This window comes from Lissotriton vulgaris, chromosome 1_1, assembly GCF_964263255.1.
Source record: "Lissotriton vulgaris chromosome 1_1, aLisVul1.2, whole genome shotgun sequence".
Taxonomy (NCBI): Eukaryota; Metazoa; Chordata; class Amphibia; order Caudata; family Salamandridae; genus Lissotriton; species Lissotriton vulgaris.
In genome coordinates this window covers 1,418,700,484-1,418,722,316 of record NC_141685.1, presented here as the reverse complement: position 1 = coordinate 1,418,722,316, position 21,833 = coordinate 1,418,700,484, and the positions used below count along the sequence as shown (strand labels likewise).

The following is a 21,833-nucleotide window of genomic DNA, read 5'->3' as shown; positions in this document are numbered from 1 at the left end:
GGCAATGAAGGAAGTGGAAAACTTGGGATCCAAAAGGAGAACATTGTTAAAACGCCATCTCCTGGGTCCATCAATCTTAGGGACCACATCAAGGCTAACTACAACCGGGGCATGATCCGAAAGTAAAATCGGAGCAATTTCAGCCGCAGTGAGTGTTTGAATGAAAGGACAGGGTCCCGAGACTTAGAGACAGGAAATTACAAATTCAAACCATTTGTATTCAGTGATTCAAAACAAAAACATTTAGATGCAAAAAAGATTTTAATTCAAAATTGCATACATCCTATTAAATGGATTTGTACTCATTATACATTGATTTGTTACCAACAAGTTTATATATGGTTTACGTGCCCACATTCACAACGGGGAGGGGGGTGGCGTGAGGGAAGTGTAGGGGATTGGATAGACGTGGTCAGATTCATTCAGTGACAAGTCTTATTCATGTATTAAAGACAATGTACATGTGGTCCCTTAAAATCAGGGCCACAGCTCGAGGCTCCTATAGAGTCCAAAGTTATAACTAGCAAAACAGGCCTAACTCCGTTAGAGCCGTAAATGTCTAAATTGGGACCGGAGTTGGTCAATGGTTGTGTAGTCGTCTACGTTTCGACCCCAATAAACAGTAGGAATCTTTTCCTTACGAAAGGGTCTTCATCGGGACAAGGAAAATTGTGGGTGGGCAACCTCCTAAGGGACAATTAGAAAAGACGAATTAGAAACACACCATTCCTGTCTATAAATTCATAGGATGGTGGTACATGATTAACAGTTAAAAAGAAGAAGAACCGTGTTATCTATCTATGTCTGAATCCCACATAGTTGGATTGAAAAATATAGGCTAACGCTCACCTTCCGCAAGGGGCGAGAGGAGTAGGATCGAAGGTTGTATTTTCTTGGTCCAGACTGATGATTTAAAACTGTGGATGTTAGGGAAAAGACTATTGTTTTTAACAGCTCTATGAGTGTCAACTAGTACAGACAGAACATTTAGAGTAGATTGTGCTGGTTGGGTCTTTGAAAATAATGTGCAGAGACTTCTAAGCTTAGAGGAACTTATCCGCACACATTGCTATGAGCTCAAGAGAATAAATGGTCATAAATTCCTAAGTGTATTATTACCTGTTGACCTCTACAGGTTTGCGTCTTGGCCGGTTATTCTAGGATTTCTTATCGGTAGGTATGGATTGCAGCCTACAAGATGAAAGAATAGAGTATATTCTTGCAGTAATGATATCGTACTTGAAACCATTCTTGGTGCTACCAAAAAAACACCCTAAACATGCTTACCACTATCAACAGGTTAGTGAATGGAATGGGTGTATCCCGTGTAAAATGTCACCATCTAGGGAAATCCACTCAGTCACACTATTCCATATGAGTCAACCACAATTTCTAGTGGAAAACCTACATGTAAAAGGAAATTAAACAGTAAACGGGTATTAGCACTTCATAGGCAAGGGGCTATAAAGATACCTTTATTTTAAAAAAACAAATATCATTACCCGGAGAGGCTACAGGAGGATTATCCTATAAAGCAGTCGACTTCCACGTTATCAACTACCACTTCTCTTGGGAGGGTGCATATTAGGACGTCAACCTAGTCGAGAAATAGGCTTGAAATTCTGACTGAAGGACGAGTAAAAGAGAAAGCAATCTATTTTTCATGAATCACAAAACGCTTATAAACGTTAGCTGTAAGGAACCTTGTTTGTTAAGAAAATCAAATAAAGGTTTACATTACCAGGGGAGGCTACAGGAAATTTATCACATAAAGCAGTCGAATTTTCAGTTCTAGATAAACACTTCTCTTCAAGTGAGTGTTTGGGCGAGATTATGGGAAACAAAAATATAATTAATTAGTGATTGAGATTTATGAAGCGGAGAATAAAAGGTAAATTCCCGCAAAGAAGGGTTACAAAGGCGCCAAGAATCAACAAGCTTATGCTGAGAGATGGCTTGGGAAAAAAGTTTGTGTGGTTTAGAAGGGACAAAAGTGACTTCAAAGTTCCTGTCTATAAACGGATCTAGGGGTTGGTTACAATCCCCAGCAAGGATAAAATTATCATCCATGAATAGAGTAATATGTGAAGAGAAATCAGCCCAAAAAAGGGGTTCACCATTGGTGGGACCATAGACATTAAGAAGAGAAATTGGAACACCTCTAAGTGATAGTCTGACATGTGCCCATCTACCGTTAGTATCGGATTCTTGAGAGATAACTGTGAAAGGGAGGGATCTGCGGCATAGGATTGCAACCCCATTACGTTTATCATCCCCTTGCGAATAAATGACCTCACCCACCCAGCCTCTACTAAGCTTAGCAGATTCAACATCAGACAGATGAGTTTCCTGGAGAAACGCAATATCCACATTCAATTTAGCAAGGTGCGATAAAATGCGTTGACGCTTAATTGGGGAATTTATACCCTTGACATTCCATGAAATTACATTCAAAGACATAGCAGATAAAATAATTCAATAATTACAAAGTAAATAGAGCAAAAATATCGACCCATGAGTAAGAAGGAATAAAAGAATGAAAAGCATGAGGAGAAACGTAGGAAACAAGAAAGAACGAAGAAATGCAAGAGAATGAAAAAATGTGCCGAAAGATAAAATAAGGGAGAGGACAGAGATAAAGATAGGAAAGTCAGAAAGAAGAGTAAGAGAAGGAAAGGGGAGATATAAATACGACCTGAAATAAAAATGCTATGATTTCTGTACAACCAAGTAAGTTTAAGCATACGAGGCATAAGAAGAAATAAAAAAAGAGATAAGTATAAGGGAGAGGGTAAACCCAAAATAGAGGTAAGAAAAGAAAAAAAGAGAGAGAAGAACTATATAAATAAGAGAGAATGCAAGTTGAGAGAAAAAGGGGATAACAAATGAAAGTAATTGCAAAAAGATAAAATGGAGAAATGAGAAGTCATGATAATGATTACAACCTGAAAAAAAGAAGTTATCATTGCAATGTAAACAAGGGAACTGGAACAAGGGGGAAGAGGCAAAAAACAGAGAACAAGAGAGAAGCAAGAAACAAATGGGAAACATACCTACAGAGAGGGAAGATGAGAAGAAGATGAGGGGGGGGGGGAGAGCCACGTGGTTAGGACAACGCAACCAAGCACAGCTGGGCGGGGATCCAGGGAGACACCACCAGATAAGGAAGGATTCCTATGGAGACCAAGAGGATGAAACGAGAACAAGTTACAAACGGTATTGGAACAAAATTAATAAAGCGAACAATAAACAATGTAACACAGAGTAAGTAACAATCAATCAAGTGAAACATTATAAACCAGAAAGTAGGACCAAAACCAAGGACATGGAAGAAGAGAGGCGAACTCCATCTCAGCCAGGACAAGAAGAGGAAGAACCAGAAGCATCCATGGAGGAAGTCTTATGTGCATTGATGAAGCTCTGGAGTTGCAGTGGATCTTCATAAGTAGTTGTTCTGTTGTTGTAAGTAACTTTAAACAGGCAGGGATGATACAAGCCGTAGCGGGCTCCCATGGAGCCAAGAACATCTCTCATGTCCAAAAAAGCCTTCCTACGGTTCGCAGTTGCCTTGGCATAGTCTTGGGCGAAGAACAAAGAGGAACCAGACCATGTTAATTTGGGAATGGCTTTGGCAGCTGCTAGTACCTTCAAAAGGTCGGTATACTCCAGAAAATAAAGAATGACGCCTCTTGGTCGTTGTGACATGGACGCAGAGGTAGGAAGACGACCAAGCTGATGAGCACGCTGGATGTTGAGAACTGTGCCTTCTGGCAAATGAAGCAATTTGGGTAGAAAGGATTTAAAGAAGGTGAGCGGATCCGACCCTTCAAGATTTTCCGCCAAACCTTAAATGCGAAGATTGTTGCGTCTGCTTCTTTTTTCCAATTCCTCCACCTGCTTCTGTAAGGTGCTCACCTGCGAGGAAAGGTGAGATACTGTGGTGCGAGTTTCCTGAAAAGATGTGACTGATTGTTCAACTGAGGAAACTCTGGTTTCAATTTGTGACCAGTTATCCGTAGGAATTTGAAGTTTGGCGTTGGCTTCCTCCATAAAAGGACGCAATGTCCTGATTTCCTCAAGGAAAGGACGAAAAGATCTTATCTCTTCTAGCAAGAGTTCCATAGAAACAGGTGTAGATTGCTTAGGTGGCGAATGGGGGTCCTTTTTTAGTCGTTTAACTGTAGTTTTCCCTGATGCTGGCTGGGAAGAATCCATAGCTACCTCCGAGCCAGCCGAGGCAAGAGAATCCTCCAATTTGGAAAAGGCAGAAAATAGCTTGGAGTTCTTTACAAAGGCCACCTTCGTTTTTGTTTTAGAGGATAGGTACGACATAGACTTAAGATGTCCCATAAAGAGCAGCTGGAAAGAACAGCTACGCAACGCATTCAGTTAATACAGTAGAACAGAATATGCCACCAAGAGAGTCAAGCACAGGTCTTCCTCCGAAGAGAGAGGAGAATCCTGATGATGATGACAGAGGTCAATTAACACAAAGTCCGAGATATTAACCAGAAGTCACAGAAATGGAAGCCAGGAGCAATGGATGCAACATGCACGACCCTCTGGAAGTAGAGCATACAAGCTAGTGGAGATTAAAACCAACCACTGGTAGAGTAAAAATCAGTTGAAAGCAGGAATGCAGCTACAAACATAATGTGAGTATTCTGAAGCGCCCTGACTGATGTAAATTGAAAGACCTACAGGCCAGAAGCATAACCACATGGCTGCTGGGCGTTTCCCCCCCCCTCTGCTGGAAAATGCCATTTTAGTGGCACCATGACGAGCTCAGCTCGTCATCAGCACACGACACCCGTGGGTGATGACGAGCTGAGCTCGTCATCAGCATCGAAAGGGTTAAACATGAAGGAATTACAAGTACGCAAAAGAGGGCAACTCAGGTCCAAGTCCAAGTACAGCGCCCAAAAAACAGTCCAAATAGAAGTGCAGCAGCATCAAGCCATGGGTCATAAGGCAGTTAATGACTATGAATAGATGCAGTGTCCATCCGTTCGGAAAACTACTTAAACAGCCAAGATGGAAAAACTTATGTAGAGCATGAAGTAGCCATTAAACATCCGTGCCGCACAAACACGATGCAAAAATGGTACCAGGAGCATGCTTTACTATTGAAAAGAAGCATAACAGGAGAAAGTGTGAAGCAAATGCCAAAACCTAAGAGGTGCGAAGGTACAATCACTGTGTAGTATGTAAAACCTGGTATGCCAGAGTTCAACAAAATGGCGGCTGTGATAAAAACTGAGGCATTCACATTCGCAGAAAATGATCCTTATGTAGAAAAGTAAAGTAAAGGGGCTTCAATAGTACTCCAACAGCAAAAACTGGCCAATTACGGCATTCCTGATTAGAGAAAAGTAATTGAAAAAATGTGTACTTTCCGGCTGTGGAAGCGCAGCATATCGGGTCTTCTAAAATGGCGACCGCAACTACGAAGGAAAGTGGTCTGACTTACTTCAGCGAAATTCGTCGCCTCCAATGAAGAAAAGAACGTCTCAGGGGTCGCACATCACTCCTGAAAGGTTCCGGCGAGCAGACATCGTCGTCACAGGGGAAACCAGGAACTTTGATAGTGAAGTTCCCCGGAGCCGCGACAGAGCTTCACTCGGGCGCTGCCATCACCCCTGGGCGCAAGCCACGTCCCCACAAATATGCTATATTAAAGGTAAACGTACATTAACAGTTCCTCCTAGAGCGCACTCCACTCGCAAACTAGGAGCCTCTATGGCTTTCTTAGGAAACATACCCCTAGAGGACATATGCAAGGCAGCAACATGGTCTACACCACACACCTTCACGAAACACTATTGTATATATGTGCAAGCCAAGCAGCAAGCTGCAGTAGGCCAGGCTGTCCTTAGAACTCTCTTTCAAACTACTGCAACGGATACAGGTGACCACCGCTAAGGGAGACACTGCTACACAATCGATGCATAGTGTACAATCAGCCGCTCATATGCCTCGAACGGAAAATGCTACCTACCAGTATGCATCTGTTCTTGGCATGTAGAGCTGTTGAGTTGTACACACCCTCCCCCTCCCCGGGACTTGTATCCGTTCCAGTTTTTCATCTTACTTAGATGCACACGCTTGGACATCCTTTTTTCTTTACTTCTGCTAACTCCATCATTTTCCATCATGGCTGAAAACAATCTAAGGATGGAGCTGATGCCCATGCGCAGTATTGTCCAAGGGAGGAATCACCTATCTCGTGACTACAAAGACTTCTTCTAAGAAGACAACAACCTGCAATCATCCGAGCCCAACACCAGGTGGCGATCTAATGCATAGTGTACAACTCTGCAGCTCTACATGCCAAGAACAGATGCTTACTGGTAAGTAGCATTTTCCTTTGGGACCCCCCTTTTTTTGCGGCTTCTGCTTGACGAATCACACCGAAACTTTCAAGACAGGAGCTGACCGAAGCAGGCCATTAGTTTGAAAATTTCGCCATGATTCGTCAAACGGCGCCAAAGATATTGTCAAAAGAAAAAAACATTTTCTTATGGAAACTAGGTCCTAATTCTAACAACCTACTGGCGATCACCAGTAGGTTTTATATATATATATATATATATATATATATATATATATATAATATATATTTCTCCATTCTGACAGCGTCAAGTAAATCGGGCACCGACTCCTTGAATCTTGATGGCACAGATAGCGTTTTATTCCATATCACAAGGTCAGACGCGTTTCGGTGGTACAACCGCCTTGTTCACTGCATTCAGAGCCCTGTCATTTTGCTTCTCCGTATATGCACGTACATTCTCCCTTGGTTGCCACAGAAACCGAAAGCCAGCTATAGACATAGAAAAGTGATATGTGGCTGCACTCTGACATTGCAGTTTTTAACTTAAAAAACAAAATGAACGTAAAATACAAAAGTATATTAATACAATTGAGTTAAAGCATGGCACTCAAACTTGTAGCATAGAGCAGTGTAAAATTTGTTATTTTCACAATTGTGCAATCCATTGTTTATGCATTAATTTACTAGGCATATGATCCTATGGCACAGATGAAAGAGGTGAAAAAACCAATCTGATAGTTACATCTTTGTACCACTGAAAGTATTCTCCTTGCCTTAACAATTGGCCCCGGCCTTTAGTCTTTAGATGAATAATAAACGGTATATCTACTGGTCACTGCGCAAATATAGCATGTAGGGGATGCCTGTGTCCCTGCTCTCCGTTAAACATTTGTGTGCTTCCATCATAATAGGCTGACGTTTTCCTGCACAGAAATGGTGCAACTAGTAACAACAGTATGTAATGCCTAAATAGGGTTGATCGCGATGACACTTCCTAATGTATAATAAATAGAGGCAGTGAGTAGACCAGAGGTTTTACCATGGGGGTACAATGTTTCATACTAGATGGGTACTTTAGATGAACAGGATTTTGCCCATGTGGGCATGTATATATTGTACCGTGAGTACATATACACAGTGCTTGGAATATATTACGGTCTAAATTCCATGTGGATAATTTGGTGCTGTGATTGGGAATTAATGTGGAGAAAACCATTATTAGAAAATAATCTAAAGAAACTCGAATGCTCAGAGGGCTGGATAAGTGCTTAAGAGGAACTATGTGGTAAGTATTTACAAATGGACATTAAGAGCTTCATCGGCATTCATCCCTTGTGGGATCTTGGAGTTGAGGTGAATAATGTCCCTCGACTTAAGTCTCCTAAGTGCCAGTTGCCTATCTCCTCCTCTTGGATTTTTAGGCACATTGTCAATGACAAAGTATGTGAGGTCTTGGGCCTTTCCTGCATGACATGAATTGATATGTCGAGCTACAGAATAAGCCTGATCATCATTAGTTATTGCCCTTAGGTGTGGTAGTATGGGTATGTGTACCGGGTGAATGGTGCTTACTACATAAAGTTTATTGCAAGTGCATTAAAGTATGTATATGGCAAAATCAGTTTTGCAGTTAAAACTGCCACGAATGATATAGGGTGTTTGTCTGAATGGCATTTTTACTGATTTTGTATTTATGCCATGCTTACAGGCTTTACACCTACTGCACTTAGTGAATTCTTTAGGTGTCTGTAACCAGTTTTGAGGTCTGACTAAAGCTGGTGCGTTTTGTACCAGCTGTTGTCGCATAGTCTTTGCCCTTCGAAAACTGATTGAGGGTACTTTAGGGCATGTAGGGCCTAATACCGGATAGTTCCTAATGGAGTTCCAGTGTTTGTAGAGTATTCTCCTGAGGGTAGTGTGGTATGCATTGAACCCCGTAATCAATCTCGGGGTATCAGTTGCTTCTGTTTATATGTGTATATGTATATATATATATATATATATATCTCAAAACAAAACCCTTTCAGGCATAGAGTGACGCATAAATTCTGAAAAAAAGGAGATAACTCTGGGTAGTTCTCCAGTTTAGGTGAAAAGCAGCTCCTGTTAGAGCACTCTCAACACCAGCAACACTCTAGATCTGCTCACCTCAAATGTCTGTTTTTCTATCAAAGTCTTTAAGCATAGGATTAGCACAGTGCTATCCACGCCAAGATAGAAAAGGACAAAGTCTTTTGCCATTTCTACAGCAAAATCTTTTAGCATAGGACTAGCACAGTGCTGTCCTTGCCGAGCTGTAAAATGACAAAAGCCATTTATCACTCCAGCCACAGTATTACAGCTTTGAATTGGTAAAATACCAACTCAAACCAACCTGAAATGAGTAAAAGCAACCCCTGACATAGTGTTTCACTCAAATTAGAGCTCTTTAGAGCGGTATAGCTTTGTCCAGAGACAAGGGAGCACCCAGTATAAGCCAAAACAAAACCCTTTCAGGCATAGAGTGACGCATAAATTCTGAAAAAAAGGAGATAACTCTGGGTAGTTCTCCAGTTTAGGTGGAAAGCAGCTCCTGTTAGAGCACTGTCAACACCAGCAACACTCTAGATCTGCTCACCTCAAATGTCTGTTTTTCTATCAAAGTCTTTAAGCATAGGATTAGCACAGTGATAACCACGCCGAGATAGAAAAGGACAAAGTCTTTTGCCATTTCTACAGCAAAATCTTTAAGCATAGGACTAGCACAGTGCTGTCCTTGCCGAGCTGTAAAATGACAAAAGACATTTGAGATGAGCAGATCTAGAGTGTTGCTGGTGTTGAGAGTGCTCAACAGGAGCTGCTTTCCACCTAAACTGGAGAACTACCCAGAGTTCTCTCCTTCTTTTTTGCATAATTTATGTGTCACTCTATGCCTGAAAGGGTTTTGTTTTGGCATATACTGGGTGCTCCCTTGTGTCTGGACAAAGGAGTTTCTCAAATAATAAATTAGTGTAATAGTACAGTACCCGTGGCTGTCACTGAAATCATATCTATTTCTACTCAAAACACATTTACTGAAGTATGTGTGATATGTTGGGGCAGACTAAGAGCATCCTGCAAAATATTATTTATTTATTTATTATTCTAGCTTGACAACAACCATATAAACATCAAATACTTTCACAGTGCAAATAATTGTTGAAAGAAGCACCCAACAATCATAACATTTGTTTCACTGGCAATACAATATACAAAATAGCCAATAAAGTGTAACCTCATTAAACCTGCACTGCAGTTCCTATTCTTTGTTGTTTGCTTTTGATTAACAGAATTTAGGACTGTAGTGTGCAATCACATAAGCTTCCTTCTTTGGGTGCTATAGAATTGATGTTTTGCTAAAATATATTCGAATGACTTAATTGTTAGGTGGTAGAAGAACCAAGTCTCAGTTGGAAATGAACATCTACCCATTGTTGCTGAACAAAGATTCGAGGCACCACCAAAGCTTTATTCTTACACTTTTCTCAAAGGTCAAAGCCATCTTAGATTTTCTTTACCATAACTTGTGGCAAGCAGTTCTATAGTGCAGTTCATGTGAATATTGTATTCTTCATTATTTTCATATTGTGGAGTGATGAGCACAATCCTTTTAAATCTACTACAGGACACTGTTAATAAAAAATTTAATTGGCAAAATCAGATCATCAAATTTTGCAACCAGTCCAAAGTGTTCCATGTTAGTTTCAAAAAAGGTCCGACTATTTTATACAATGACAACTCACTTCCCTTGTGGTGATTCCAAATTAAACTAGTGTAGAGCTAACCTAATCTCACCTAGCCAACATATATCTTTCTGTATTTATTCCAGAATTGCACCCTCAAGGGAATTGTAAGAGACCCCTGACTTAATTGAGTCTCCCATCCTTTCAGGATAATTTTGGCCTGGTTTACCACCATTGTTATATGATGCACTTTTTAAACATTGGCAGCAGAAGTATGTCCTAGTAAGCATAACATGTCACAGTTTTAACTTGATCAACCATCTGGGGAGAGCAAGTGCTTTTTAAATTGATCACATGGCGAAAGCTACAGATTATAGCTGTAGACAAGATTCATTTGATAAACTGCAGGTTGTTACCTATAGATGAGAATAATAATAGGTATTTCTTGATTTTTGAGTAATGGAGAAAATAAGGAGATATCGCTACATTATGTTAGATCGATGGAAGGCTGCTCATTCTCTTTTTTAAAGCCTTCTACTAAAAAATATCGTTGTTGGTTAATTTTTTACTAGGGACCCGTCACCGATTATAATCCTTCAGTGCATAAAAGAAAAACATCTGGTAAGTGTCTTTATCTGTTTGTAAGATGTTTCCTCTCTGTTAATTGCATTGTTTAATGTAGTATTTTGTGCTTTCATCAGTACACCCAATGTAAGGTTGTTTGTGGGTAAAACCCAAAGACTTAATGTGTTCTTTTCACAAAGTGCAATATAAAAAACTGTAATGTAAACAATCAATGTAGCAAGGCCTTATACGTTCTTTTCACTGAAAATTTTGAGCACTATTAGTATATCCCTCAATGTATTTTAATAGAGCTTGTAAGCGTTTTAAATTTACTGACAGTCATAAGTAGGTAAGTAAAAAACTTGTAGAGCGCACAGCTGCTGAGGTGTCTTTTCACTGAGAATAGCAAGGAAATGTGTAAAGAATCTGGTGAGAAAGCTTCGTTCCTGTAAGGGGAATAGCCAGGTTTTAAGAGTTTTCCTAAACCAGGGACTACTAGGTTGTATCCTGATGAAAGGCTTCTACCCCTCTCCCATTTGGGATTTTAGATTTTTGGGACCTGGACGAGTCCTTTTTTGGCAGATCTAAGATTCCGTCTTGGGGAATGCCATTGGGAACGTTTCTGTAGGTCTGATGACCCACCATCATATAATGCTTTATGCACCAGGCATAGGGCATTGATCTTGATGCGCTGCTTGGCTGAAAGCCAGTGAAGCTCCCTGATGCTACTAGATATATGATGGTATTTGGGAATGATGAGCAACACTCACGCTGCGGCATTCTGAAGGGATTAAAGCTTTACCCATTGTCGTTTGTCTATGCCCAGGAAAAGCACATGCAAAAACAACAATTGATGGACGGAATGTTGCACAACGGCAAAGCGTTCACCCCCAGTCACAGATCTTGGCTTAATCCATCGTTATTTTGCTCACCACACCACCCCAGTTCTGAAATGGCCATATGCAAATCAGTCTTAACCCTGTGCCTCATGGGAACAGAGCAGCCCGAACTTCCAAGCCATGTCTTCCCTGGACCGGAATCAAGCATCCTAGGACCGGTTTCTGGCTATCAGCCATCATCAGCCAGGATAGCTTGATTCCATTTGCATGGAGAGCACAGGACTCACGTCTGAGCATACCCGTTCCACTCAGGGTGACAAATGCAAAAACAACAATTGATGGACGGAATGTTGCTCAATGGCAAAACATTCACCCCAAGTCACAGATCTGGGTTTAATCCATTGTTATTTTGCTCACCACACCACCCCAGTTCAGACATGGCCATATGCAAATCAGTCTTGACCCTGTGCCTCATGGGAACAGTCCAGTCCGAACTGCCAAGCCATGTCTTCCCTGGACCGGAATCAAGTATCCTAGGACCAGTTTTTGGCTATCAGCCGTCATCAGCCAGGATATCTTGATTCCAGTGGCATGGAGAGCACGGGACTCATTTAGCAGTCAATTCTTGAAAGAATTAGTGCAACTACAGCAGATTGCCTGAGATCCTGGGGAATGAAAGGCAATATTTTGTGCAGTTTATTTAATAGAAAAAAACAAGAAGATGTCAAGAGGTTAATCTGTTCTGCAAAGATTAGTTAGTCATCAAACAGGAAACCTAAGTTCCTAACTTTTACCGAGTGGTTTGGCAGTGACCTGCTTCTACTGGCCACCAAAATTGGCTTCCAAACTCCATGTCCTCCATGTTGTCTGTATTCAATTTAAGGTAGTTCTGATTAAGGGTGGGCGGCCAGCTACGCTCCGTGCACGGAGTGCGCGTAGTGCCGTCTCCTACGCATTTTGCGTAGCGGACGTAGCCAGGCGGCACTACGCGAGCTCCGCAGATGGTGCGTAGCCGTCCGCCACCCGCCTCCCTCCCGCCCTCCCTAAATACTTAACCCCTTCGATGCTGATGACGAGCTCAGCTCGTCATCACCCACGGGTGTCGTGTGCTGATGACGAGCTGAGCTCGTCATGGTGCCACTAAAATGGCATTTTCCAGCACAGGGGGGGGGGGGGGGGGGGGGGGGGGAATGCCTAGCAGCCAAGTGGTTAAATAAAAGGATAGAAAGCTTTTAAAAACACTTACCTTGTCCGCCGCGTACCCGGGGCTCCCTCTTGCCGTCCCTGGATTCGCGCCGCCATTTCGGATACTAATGCGCATGCGCGGGCGGCCGCGCATGCGCATTTTTTTCACGAGAAATGCGCATGCGCGGGCGCCCGCGCATGCGCATTAGTATCTGAATCGGTGGCGGCGCGAATCGCGGGACAGCGAGAGGGAGCCCCGGGGACGCTGCGGACAAGGTAAGTGTTTTGAAAAGCTTTCTATCCTTTTATTTAAGTATTTAGGGAGGGCGGGAGGGAGGCGGGTGGCGCGTAGTGGGGCTACGCGGAGTGCGTGGGTGGGCGTAGTTTTGTGCCCACTTCGCGTAGCTCCGCGTAGCCCCACTCCGCACACTACGCCCAGGGTTAGTTCTGATGCATCCACCCCATAATGTGCTTCAGACAGTTGTGAAATCTCCTAGCCACAGTTTTCACACTCAAAGAGATGGAGATAACACTCTGAGTGTCAACTGCATACGATACTAAGGAGAAACGGTGAGCCTTGTTCAGCTTGGCCAGAGGTGTGACATAGATGTTGAACTAGGTTGGGGACAGTGCTGAGCCTTGAGGAACTCCACAAGGAATGGAGAACCTCTCTGATTTAAAATTGTCCCAGCACACCCTCTCTTATCTAGAAGTGAGGAACAAGGTGAATAGAGTTAGGGCCTCCACTTTAATTCCTTTTTCCTTCAGCCGCTACGTTAATACCAGATGGTTTACATTATCAAACGCTGCGGATAGGTCAAGTAGGAAAAGGACGGCTCTTCCTCCCAGTCCAGATGTTTGCGAATCTCCTCAGCGGCTATACTTAGAGCTGATTCAGTGGAGTGCTGTGGTATAAAGCCATGTTGGTTGGAATCTAGAAGGCCATTCACGTCTAGATAGCCGGTTAGTCCATTCTTAATGGATTTGTCTAGAGAAAAGAACCTGAGGTGCACCTACGTCCCTGAGCCCTCCAACTTACCTGCCCAGCTGTTGGTTCCTCCCGGAAGTCTTCCTGGACCGAGCCTGCAGCTAAAAACCAAAACTGAGAATCCCCATTGAAAACAACTGGGCATCCAATGCCAAAACAGTACCCTGCACCCAGCCGCCCCTGCACCACTGCAGGTGCACCTTGAGTGCTAACTCAGATCCCTCTTTGCCCTGAACCTAATACCAGGAGCTTTACCCCCACAACCTTGTGGCCTGCTTGTGAGCAGCTACCAACCGGAGGCCCCCTATTCCCCTTTGGATAACATTGGGCCTCAGCATTCTGCACCCGGCCACCCTAGTGCCACTGAGGGTGTTTCAAGAGTGCATCCTTGACACTGGGGAACCCTTGTTCTAACCCCAGAAACTCAACCCCAAAGACCGAGTATTTACCTGTTAACTGATAACATCATGTTCGAGACATGTGAGCTGTAGATCACATGATTTGCATACTCCTACCATCTAGGGTTGGGCCCGGATGTTTGCACATTGTTTTTCTTTGAAGAAGTCTTTCCAGTCACAAAGTAGGTGACTCTTCCTTTTGGTGATAGTGCGCATGGGCATCGACTCCGTTGTTAATGTTTTTTTCTGCAATAAGGTTCGAACATGAATTGAGGTGCTCCGTTTCGACACATTTTCTCGGGTTCCCTTCAGTGCTCAGTCCACTACCCTCAATGGTATTGTTATTCAATCGCATTTCCCATTCTCCATGTATCATTCCGACTCAAAAATCTTTGATTGGAAACTTCGTGGAAGGCCGTTAAGCCTAGCCGCATCGGGTCAGCTCGCAGTCCATGGAATGGACTTTAAATTCTGTCCCGGGTGCCGACTTGCACGAAGTGTGCAACTTGTGTCTGTCCTCGGAACACAATGAACAGGACTTTGATGCATGGCGATCGTTTCGATCCAAGAAGACGCACCATCGGGTTTGGCCTCACAAAATGCACCAGCAATATAGCGGCTCCGCTCCGGATCTCTTCAGAGAAGATTCTGATCACGAGGTCTTCGACGCACAAGGAGCAGAGGAAGAACACATCTCTGTGTCCAAAGCCGATTCCGACATGAGAGAAGATGTTCCGCAGGGTCAGCATACCGTGAGCACTGATACTCCCCTGCCCCAAATTGTGCCCAAGAAAAAGGCTCTTGTACCTCCTCCGCCTTCGGGCCAAGGTCGGCACCGAGTGCATGTTTACAACGCCCCGCCTTCGGGCTTGGCACCGAAACACACACCAAAGCCTTCCTGCTCAGGATCGTCGGTTCTATTCGGGCACCGAACCGAAACCTTCTGCATCGAAATCCAAACACGCCCTCACTTCGGAACCGAAACCTAAATCTTCTGATCGGAACATCTCCGCATTGAAAATTTCAGGACCGAAAATTCTGGCACCATAGGAAAAAACAACTCCTCCTCCATCCAAGGAGCCTCATTTCAACGTCCCGCCTTCAAACACGGACCTGAAACAGAAATAACTTGTTATTAATCCTAAAACTGGACACATTCATGCAAAACTGCCAGTTAAACAAAAGCCAGAAAAATACCACATTTCCCTGAAAAAGAAAATTGTCAGTAATAATCCTTCTCCTCTTCTTACACCTCCTTCCCCACTTGACCCAGATTTGCTAATTTCACCTACAAATTCACCACAACCACAATCACCTGACCACTAGGATGATGGGGATGCACCAGATAACAGTTGTCCTGATCCATGGACTGATTACAATACATATCCTAACACTGATAATGACCCAGATCTATACCCTTCAAAAACCTTTCCACCTGTCGACAATGTAGGGTACATAGAATTAATAAATAGGGCAACTCAATATCACAGGGTTCAACTTCACAAAAAGGCTCCTGAAGATGATTTTCTCTTTGAAACTTTAATTTCTTCTCAAAGAGCAACTCATTCACTACCCATGCTTAAGGGTACGTGAATGCGAGAATTCTAACACCAATGGTACATAAGCAATATAAACCTGCACCTACAAATCCTGGCTACATCAAGGGTCAAGTTCCCTTGGGGCCAGATATATCAAGAATTGCTTTTGCTATTCTTAAATAGCAAATTATACCGATTCACTATTTAAGAATCGCAAAATGCAATGTTTGTAGAATTTGCATATAAATTGTGAATCCTACATACTCCCTAATAGCGAATCGCAAATTGCGATTCACTATTAAGGACTACCTTCCCATTCATTCCTATGGTTCTAGAGGCCCATAGGAATGAATAGGATTGCATTCGCAATTTGCGAGCAGCAAATAGGTACTCGCAAATTGCGCATACAACTTCAAGGGTACCAAAAGGACACCCTGTTGCACCCCTGAACAATGCATGTGGCGCACATACATGCCCTAAGAGCATGTATGTGCGCCACATGCCACTTAGAAAAATGCACATTTTTAAAGGAATTTGCTAATTGCCACCAACTAGAAGTTGGTGGTAATTTGCGATTCCTTAAAGCTCGATCGCAATTTTTTCTTGCTTCATGCATTGCATTTAAGGAATCGCAAATTTCGATTCCCTAAATGCATTTGCAAAATAGGTAATCACAAAAATAGTAATTACCTGTTTTGTGAATGGCTTTTGGGATGATACATCCCAAAAGGCTTTTTCCTATTCACAAACGGGAAAACGCTTGTTACACTGGCCCTTAGACTCCCTAGTGTTTTCTAACGATCGCAAAAGAGCAAACTCACAAACAGGAGATGCCCCTCCTCCTGATAAGGAATTCAAACTTATAGATGCCTCTGGCAAAAGAGTAGCTGCGCAGGCAGCCAATCTATGTATTTTTATTTAAGAAGTTTTATATAGCACTAGCCTGACCGAAAGATATTGGAGCGCTTCACAACAAGTAGAGAGCAGAGCAGAAAGCAAATATAAAACAGTCAGCGAGACGTTCAGGATACTAGTCAAAGTGGAGAGGGTGACAAACCGCATCGTAGAGGAGAGCAGAGGCGAGCGAGCGGTTCCTATCTGTTCGATAGGGAGTCGTCGAGGAAAAGGATTTTGAGCTGGCTTTTGAATTTTGGGAAGTAAGGAATAGTTCTGATGTGGGGGGATAGAGTTCCATATTTTGGGAGCATTTCTGCTGTTTTTTGTTTTCGTGCTTTTAGTGGGATAAGAAGTAGGGTGTTAGAGCTTCTGAGAGTCCTGTTCTGACCCGCTTTTCTGAGTTTGGATGCCAGATATTCAGGTTTGCCTGTGTGAAGGGCTTTATGGGTGAGGCAGGCTGTTCTAAAGTTCGCCCGCATTTCTTTTGGTAGCCACTTGAGTTATTTTAGTGCCGGAGAAATGTGATCGAATTTCTTTCTTCCAGTGACCATTCTGGCAGCCGCGTTGAGGGTTGTTTTCAGAGGAGCAAGGTGAGTTTTGGCTATTCCCGACCGTGTCTGCTGTGGAGGTGGAGGGAACGGTTGGTGGTCAGAGAGTGCTCGATCTTGGAGATCTTATCATCAAAGAAGTTGGCAAAGTTGTCGCATTGTTCTTTGGAGGCCACCTCCAGGGAAGTGTCTGGTTTGGAGGTTTGCTGTCTAATGACACTGAAGAGTTCCTTAGGTCTATTTTTAGCGCTCTCCAGGGCAGATGTGATTATTATATTTCTTCCAGATAGTTCTGAGTTTGTCACGATGGTAGGAAGTGGGCAAGTTCCTCCAGCGTCTTTCTTGCGGCCCTTAGTTGTCTCCTTTCTTCATTGGTGTCCGAGTCGAACCAGGATCTGGATGGGGTGGCTCGCTTTTTTGTTTTTGGTTCAAGGGTGCTAGTTGGTCAAGAACGGATCCCAAATTCGCTTTATAGAGCGAGGTGAGGTCGTTTGTGGAGAGATCTTTGTCATTGGGTAGGAGCAACTTGAGTCTCTCCTCCATGATGTACAGGGGGATCTGGTTTAGATTTCTTGACCATTTGGGGGGATCTTGAGCAGGGGGCAGGGCAAGGACTCTTTGGTTGATGCAGAATAAAATCATGTGATGATCCGACCAGTCCACTGGGAGGATGTTGTCTATCGGAATTAGGTCTTGATGGGCAATGATGGCATCCAGGGTCGCTCCTTTGTTGTGTGTTTCTTCAGAGCAGTGTTGGGAAAGGTTATTATCACAAAGGAGATTGAATTAGTGTATTGTTGGTTTCGTTCCACCGTAAGTTGAGATCACCCTGGATTATGAAGTTAGTGTCTTTGAGAGCGCAGTGGGCAATCAGGTCAGATAGGTGTTTGCCAAAAGTGGGGGAATTGCCAGGTGGGTGATAGAGAAGGTGAACAACTAAAGGGCGGTTATCCTTAGTCTTGATGGTGACAGATAGACATTCAAAAGAGCTGTATTTGCATGAGTCCGTTACAGCGATGTCAATGTCATCTTTATGGATGATGGCTACACCCCCCGCGTTGACCTTTTTTGTCTTTGTTGATGATGGTGAAACCTGGGGGTACTAGCATGTCTAGACAGGGTGGGGAGGTCTCCTTTAGCCATGTCTCTGTGATGAACGCAATGTCAAGGTTCTAAGTGAGAATGGTTTCATAATTCTGTTGTATGTTTGGGGGCTTGGGTGCTTTGATTCCTGTGGGAGATTGAGGAGGGATCATAGTGTTGGTTTTAGTGGGCCTCAGAAGTCTGTTCCCGCGTGCGGGAGCAGTCACGAGTTGGCGTTTTAGTGGGGTAGACTCAGCCGGATAGGAAGGCATTGATTGAGAATGTTGGGGCTTTCTCGCCTTGTCTAGGTTGGAAAGATTTCCTGGAGGCCTCTGAATATAATTTCTAGTTGGTTTTCTAGTAGATCCAGCCGGTGAGCCACGTCTTTCGAGACTGGTGGCATGCAGTTTTGGGTTGGGACAACTCGTGGGGTGGGGGGCAGGGTCGGCTTGTGAGGTCTAATGCTGGAAGGGACACCCAGGCTGTCTACCCAGGCTCTTTTAGAAAGATATGACAGGGCTCACTATGATGAATTGTATCAATTGCTCCAGTTCTTGCCAGATGAACACAAAACTAAGGCTCATGACTTAATTCAGGAAGGGAAACTCATTTCCAACACTTCCATTAGGTACAATTTAGACGCAGCTGACACTGCTACTCGTGCTGTTAACACCAGTGTCCTTTTAAGAAGGCACGCCTTGCTCAGAATGCCATGGTTCAAACCCGAAGTACACGCCTTTTTTTTCAACCTTACCTTTGCTTAAGGAACACGCATTTTGACCAGTGTTCGACACTTCTTTAGATAAAATAGATGAAAGACACAAATGTCGCAAAGTCCATGAGGGCTTTGCAGTCCCCATCCAATCGAGGTTCCTTTCGCTGCTCCTTCTACAGGGGGGGGTTCAAAAGTTATATCCACAGACAACACCCCTAATTCGTAGTGAGGCAATAATCAATCATTCTCTTCCAGAGGTCAATTTAGAGGCAATAATGGCAAGGGAAGAGGTAAAGGTAACACACCGTGTACATCCCCTGCAGCAAACAAATAGTGACTTGCCTCCACTTCCCCCCGATCATTCCACACCTGTCCGGGGACGTCCCTCTCAATTTATTCCCCTCTGGAATACAATAACTTCAGACAAATGGGTCCTAGAAATTATCCAATTTGGTTATTGCCTGGAGCTTACCGACAATCCCCCAAACATTCCTCCACGATCACACAAAACTAAACCAGAGCATCTGCACCTTCTCAAACAAGAGGTTCACTCTCTACTACAAAAGGGAGCTATAGAGCCCGTACCATTACAATATCAAGGGTCCGGCGTATACTCCCTATACTTTCTCATACCCAAAAAGGACGCCTGTACTAGACCTCAGAGACCTAAATCTTTTTATTCAATCAGATCATTTTCACACGGTGACACTACAACAAGTGCTCCCGCTATTTCAACAAGGCAACTTTCTGTCTACTTTAGAATTAAAGGACGCATATTACATATTCCAATACACCCCGCTCACCAGAAATATCTCAAATTTGTGGTAGCGGGACAACATTACCAGTTCAGAGTGTTTCCATTCGGAGTCACCACTGCTCCGAGTATTCACCAAATGCCTGGCAGTAGTCGCTGCTCACCTGTGAAGACAACATATTCACGTCTTCCCATACTTGGACGACTGGCTCATCAGAGCAAGTTCTCTCACAAAGTGTCTACAGCACACTCAAAGAACAGTACAATTACTGCACGATCTGGGGTTCATAGTAAATCTGTTGAAGTCCTATCTACAACCCTCCACCACGCAAACTTACTTAGGTGCCACACTCAATACACAGAAAGCTCTAGCCTCCCCCAATCCTGACAGAATCTGCAGTATTCAGGCTTTAGTTTCCCAGTTTCAACCCAATCACTGATTACGAGCTCGAGTATTTATGCAGCTACTAGGAATGATGGCATCTTGCATCATGGTAGTACTCCATGCAAGACTTCAATTGCGTCCCCTTCAGGAATGTTTAGCTCATCAGTGGAATCAGTCTCAGCGTCAATTGTCAGATCTAGTATAGGTGGGCGGCCCCACTCATCGCTCTCTGCAGTGGTGGAATCCACAAAACGTATCCAAAGGCCGACCCTTCATCCACCCTGTTCCACAGACCCTGCTAACAGCAGACACATCCCTCACTGGATGGGGAGCTGATCTCCAAACTCACACAATTCATGGCCTATGGAGTCAAAAGCAAAAGCAACTTCACATAAATCATCTAGAGCTGCTAGCAGTATTTCTAGCTCTCAAAGCCAAACTCACCTTGTAGGCAAAGCTGTCCTGATATGCACCGACAACATGACAGCCATGTATTACATACAGAAACAGGGAGGGACACACTGTCTTCAACTGTCACACTTTGCGCAAGCCATTTGGAGGTGGGCCATACATCACAAAATGTATCTCCTAGTGGAACACCTCCCAGCAGTAAACAAACTGATCGCAGATCTGCTTAGCAGACAAAGTCAACAGATTCACGAGTGGGAACTTCACCCTCAAGTTCTCCTCCCGTTCTTTCAAATATGGGGCTTCCTAAATATAGATCTGTTTGCCACATTCCAAAACTCAAAATGCCCAAGCTTCGCCTCCAGGTATCCACACCCATTGTCCAGAGGCAATGCACTATGGATGAACTGGTCAGGAATATTTGCCTACAGTGTTTTGCCTCTCCCACTCATTCCACTAGTGATTCGGAAACTCAGGAAAACGTCCCTCAGGCTTATCCTAATAGCACCCACATGGGCCTGTCAACCTTGCTTCCCTACTCTCTTGGAACTCTCAGTAGTTCCTCATCAATAACTACATCTCATGGCGAGAATGCTGTCTGCAATTGTTCAGATTAATGTTTCCTCTGCTTCGAACAATCACGTTTGTTTAAAATAGAAAATACCATAGACCTATGGATTATCCGGAACATGTCTTGGCTATTCTATGCATACCTTGCTACCACGCCGCCGGACCTCCGGGATGTCGGCTGAATGGCTGCGTTACTCTGGAAAGTTGCTTGGTAACTGTACATACCGCAGCCGGCCCTCGGGTTGTAGGCTCTATGCTGTGTCAATTCATGAATGTGTAATAAAGGTCTTGGGAAAAAAAAATAACTACATCTCACACCGAGTCTCCTTACGCATAACCATGGAAAGATAAAACATCCAGATCCCAAACATCTCATCCTTGTGATCTGGCACCTGAAATCATAGAGTTTGGTTATCTGAATCTTCCACCAGACTGTATGAATAATATTAAAGTGACCAGAAGACCTACTACAAGAGCTTGCTATGCAGCAAAATAGAAGCGGTTTGTTATATAGTGTAACAACAACCATACCAAACCCTTAGATGCTTCCGTTCAAAACATTAAATGTGAACTGCAATTTCTCACTTGTAAAGTTGCTTCCCTCATTGCTATTACTTCACTGAGGAGAGTCGGTGAGCTTCAGGCATTAACTATAAAAAAAACATTTTTTCAAATCCACCAAAACAAAGTGGTTCTTCGCCCTAACCCCAAATTCCTACCCAAGGTGGGATCTGCCTTTCACATCAACCAATCTGGTGAGTTAACTGTGTTCGTTCATCAACCAGATTTAAACGAGCACTGTTATATTACATCGAAAGTACAAAACCATTTTGTAACAATAAACAACTCTTTGTTGCTTTTGGTCGACCACAGAAAGGCAACCCCATTACAAAATCAGATATTGCACGGTGGATAGTTAAATGTAT

The 21,833-nt window shown here is 43.4% G+C and overlaps 1 protein-coding gene across 1 annotated transcript in view; it reads left to right on the top strand.

Moving 5' to 3' along the window:
• Positions 1 to 21,833, top strand: part of LRRK2 (leucine rich repeat kinase 2) — a 2,096,839-nt gene that overhangs the window by 694,802 nt on the left and 1,380,204 nt on the right. The window contains exon 22 of the mRNA XM_086967213.1: positions 10,608 to 10,656. Coding sequence (XP_086823339.1) covers positions 10,608 to 10,656 — 49 coding nt within the window. The remainder of the gene's footprint in view (positions 1 to 10,607; positions 10,657 to 21,833) is intronic.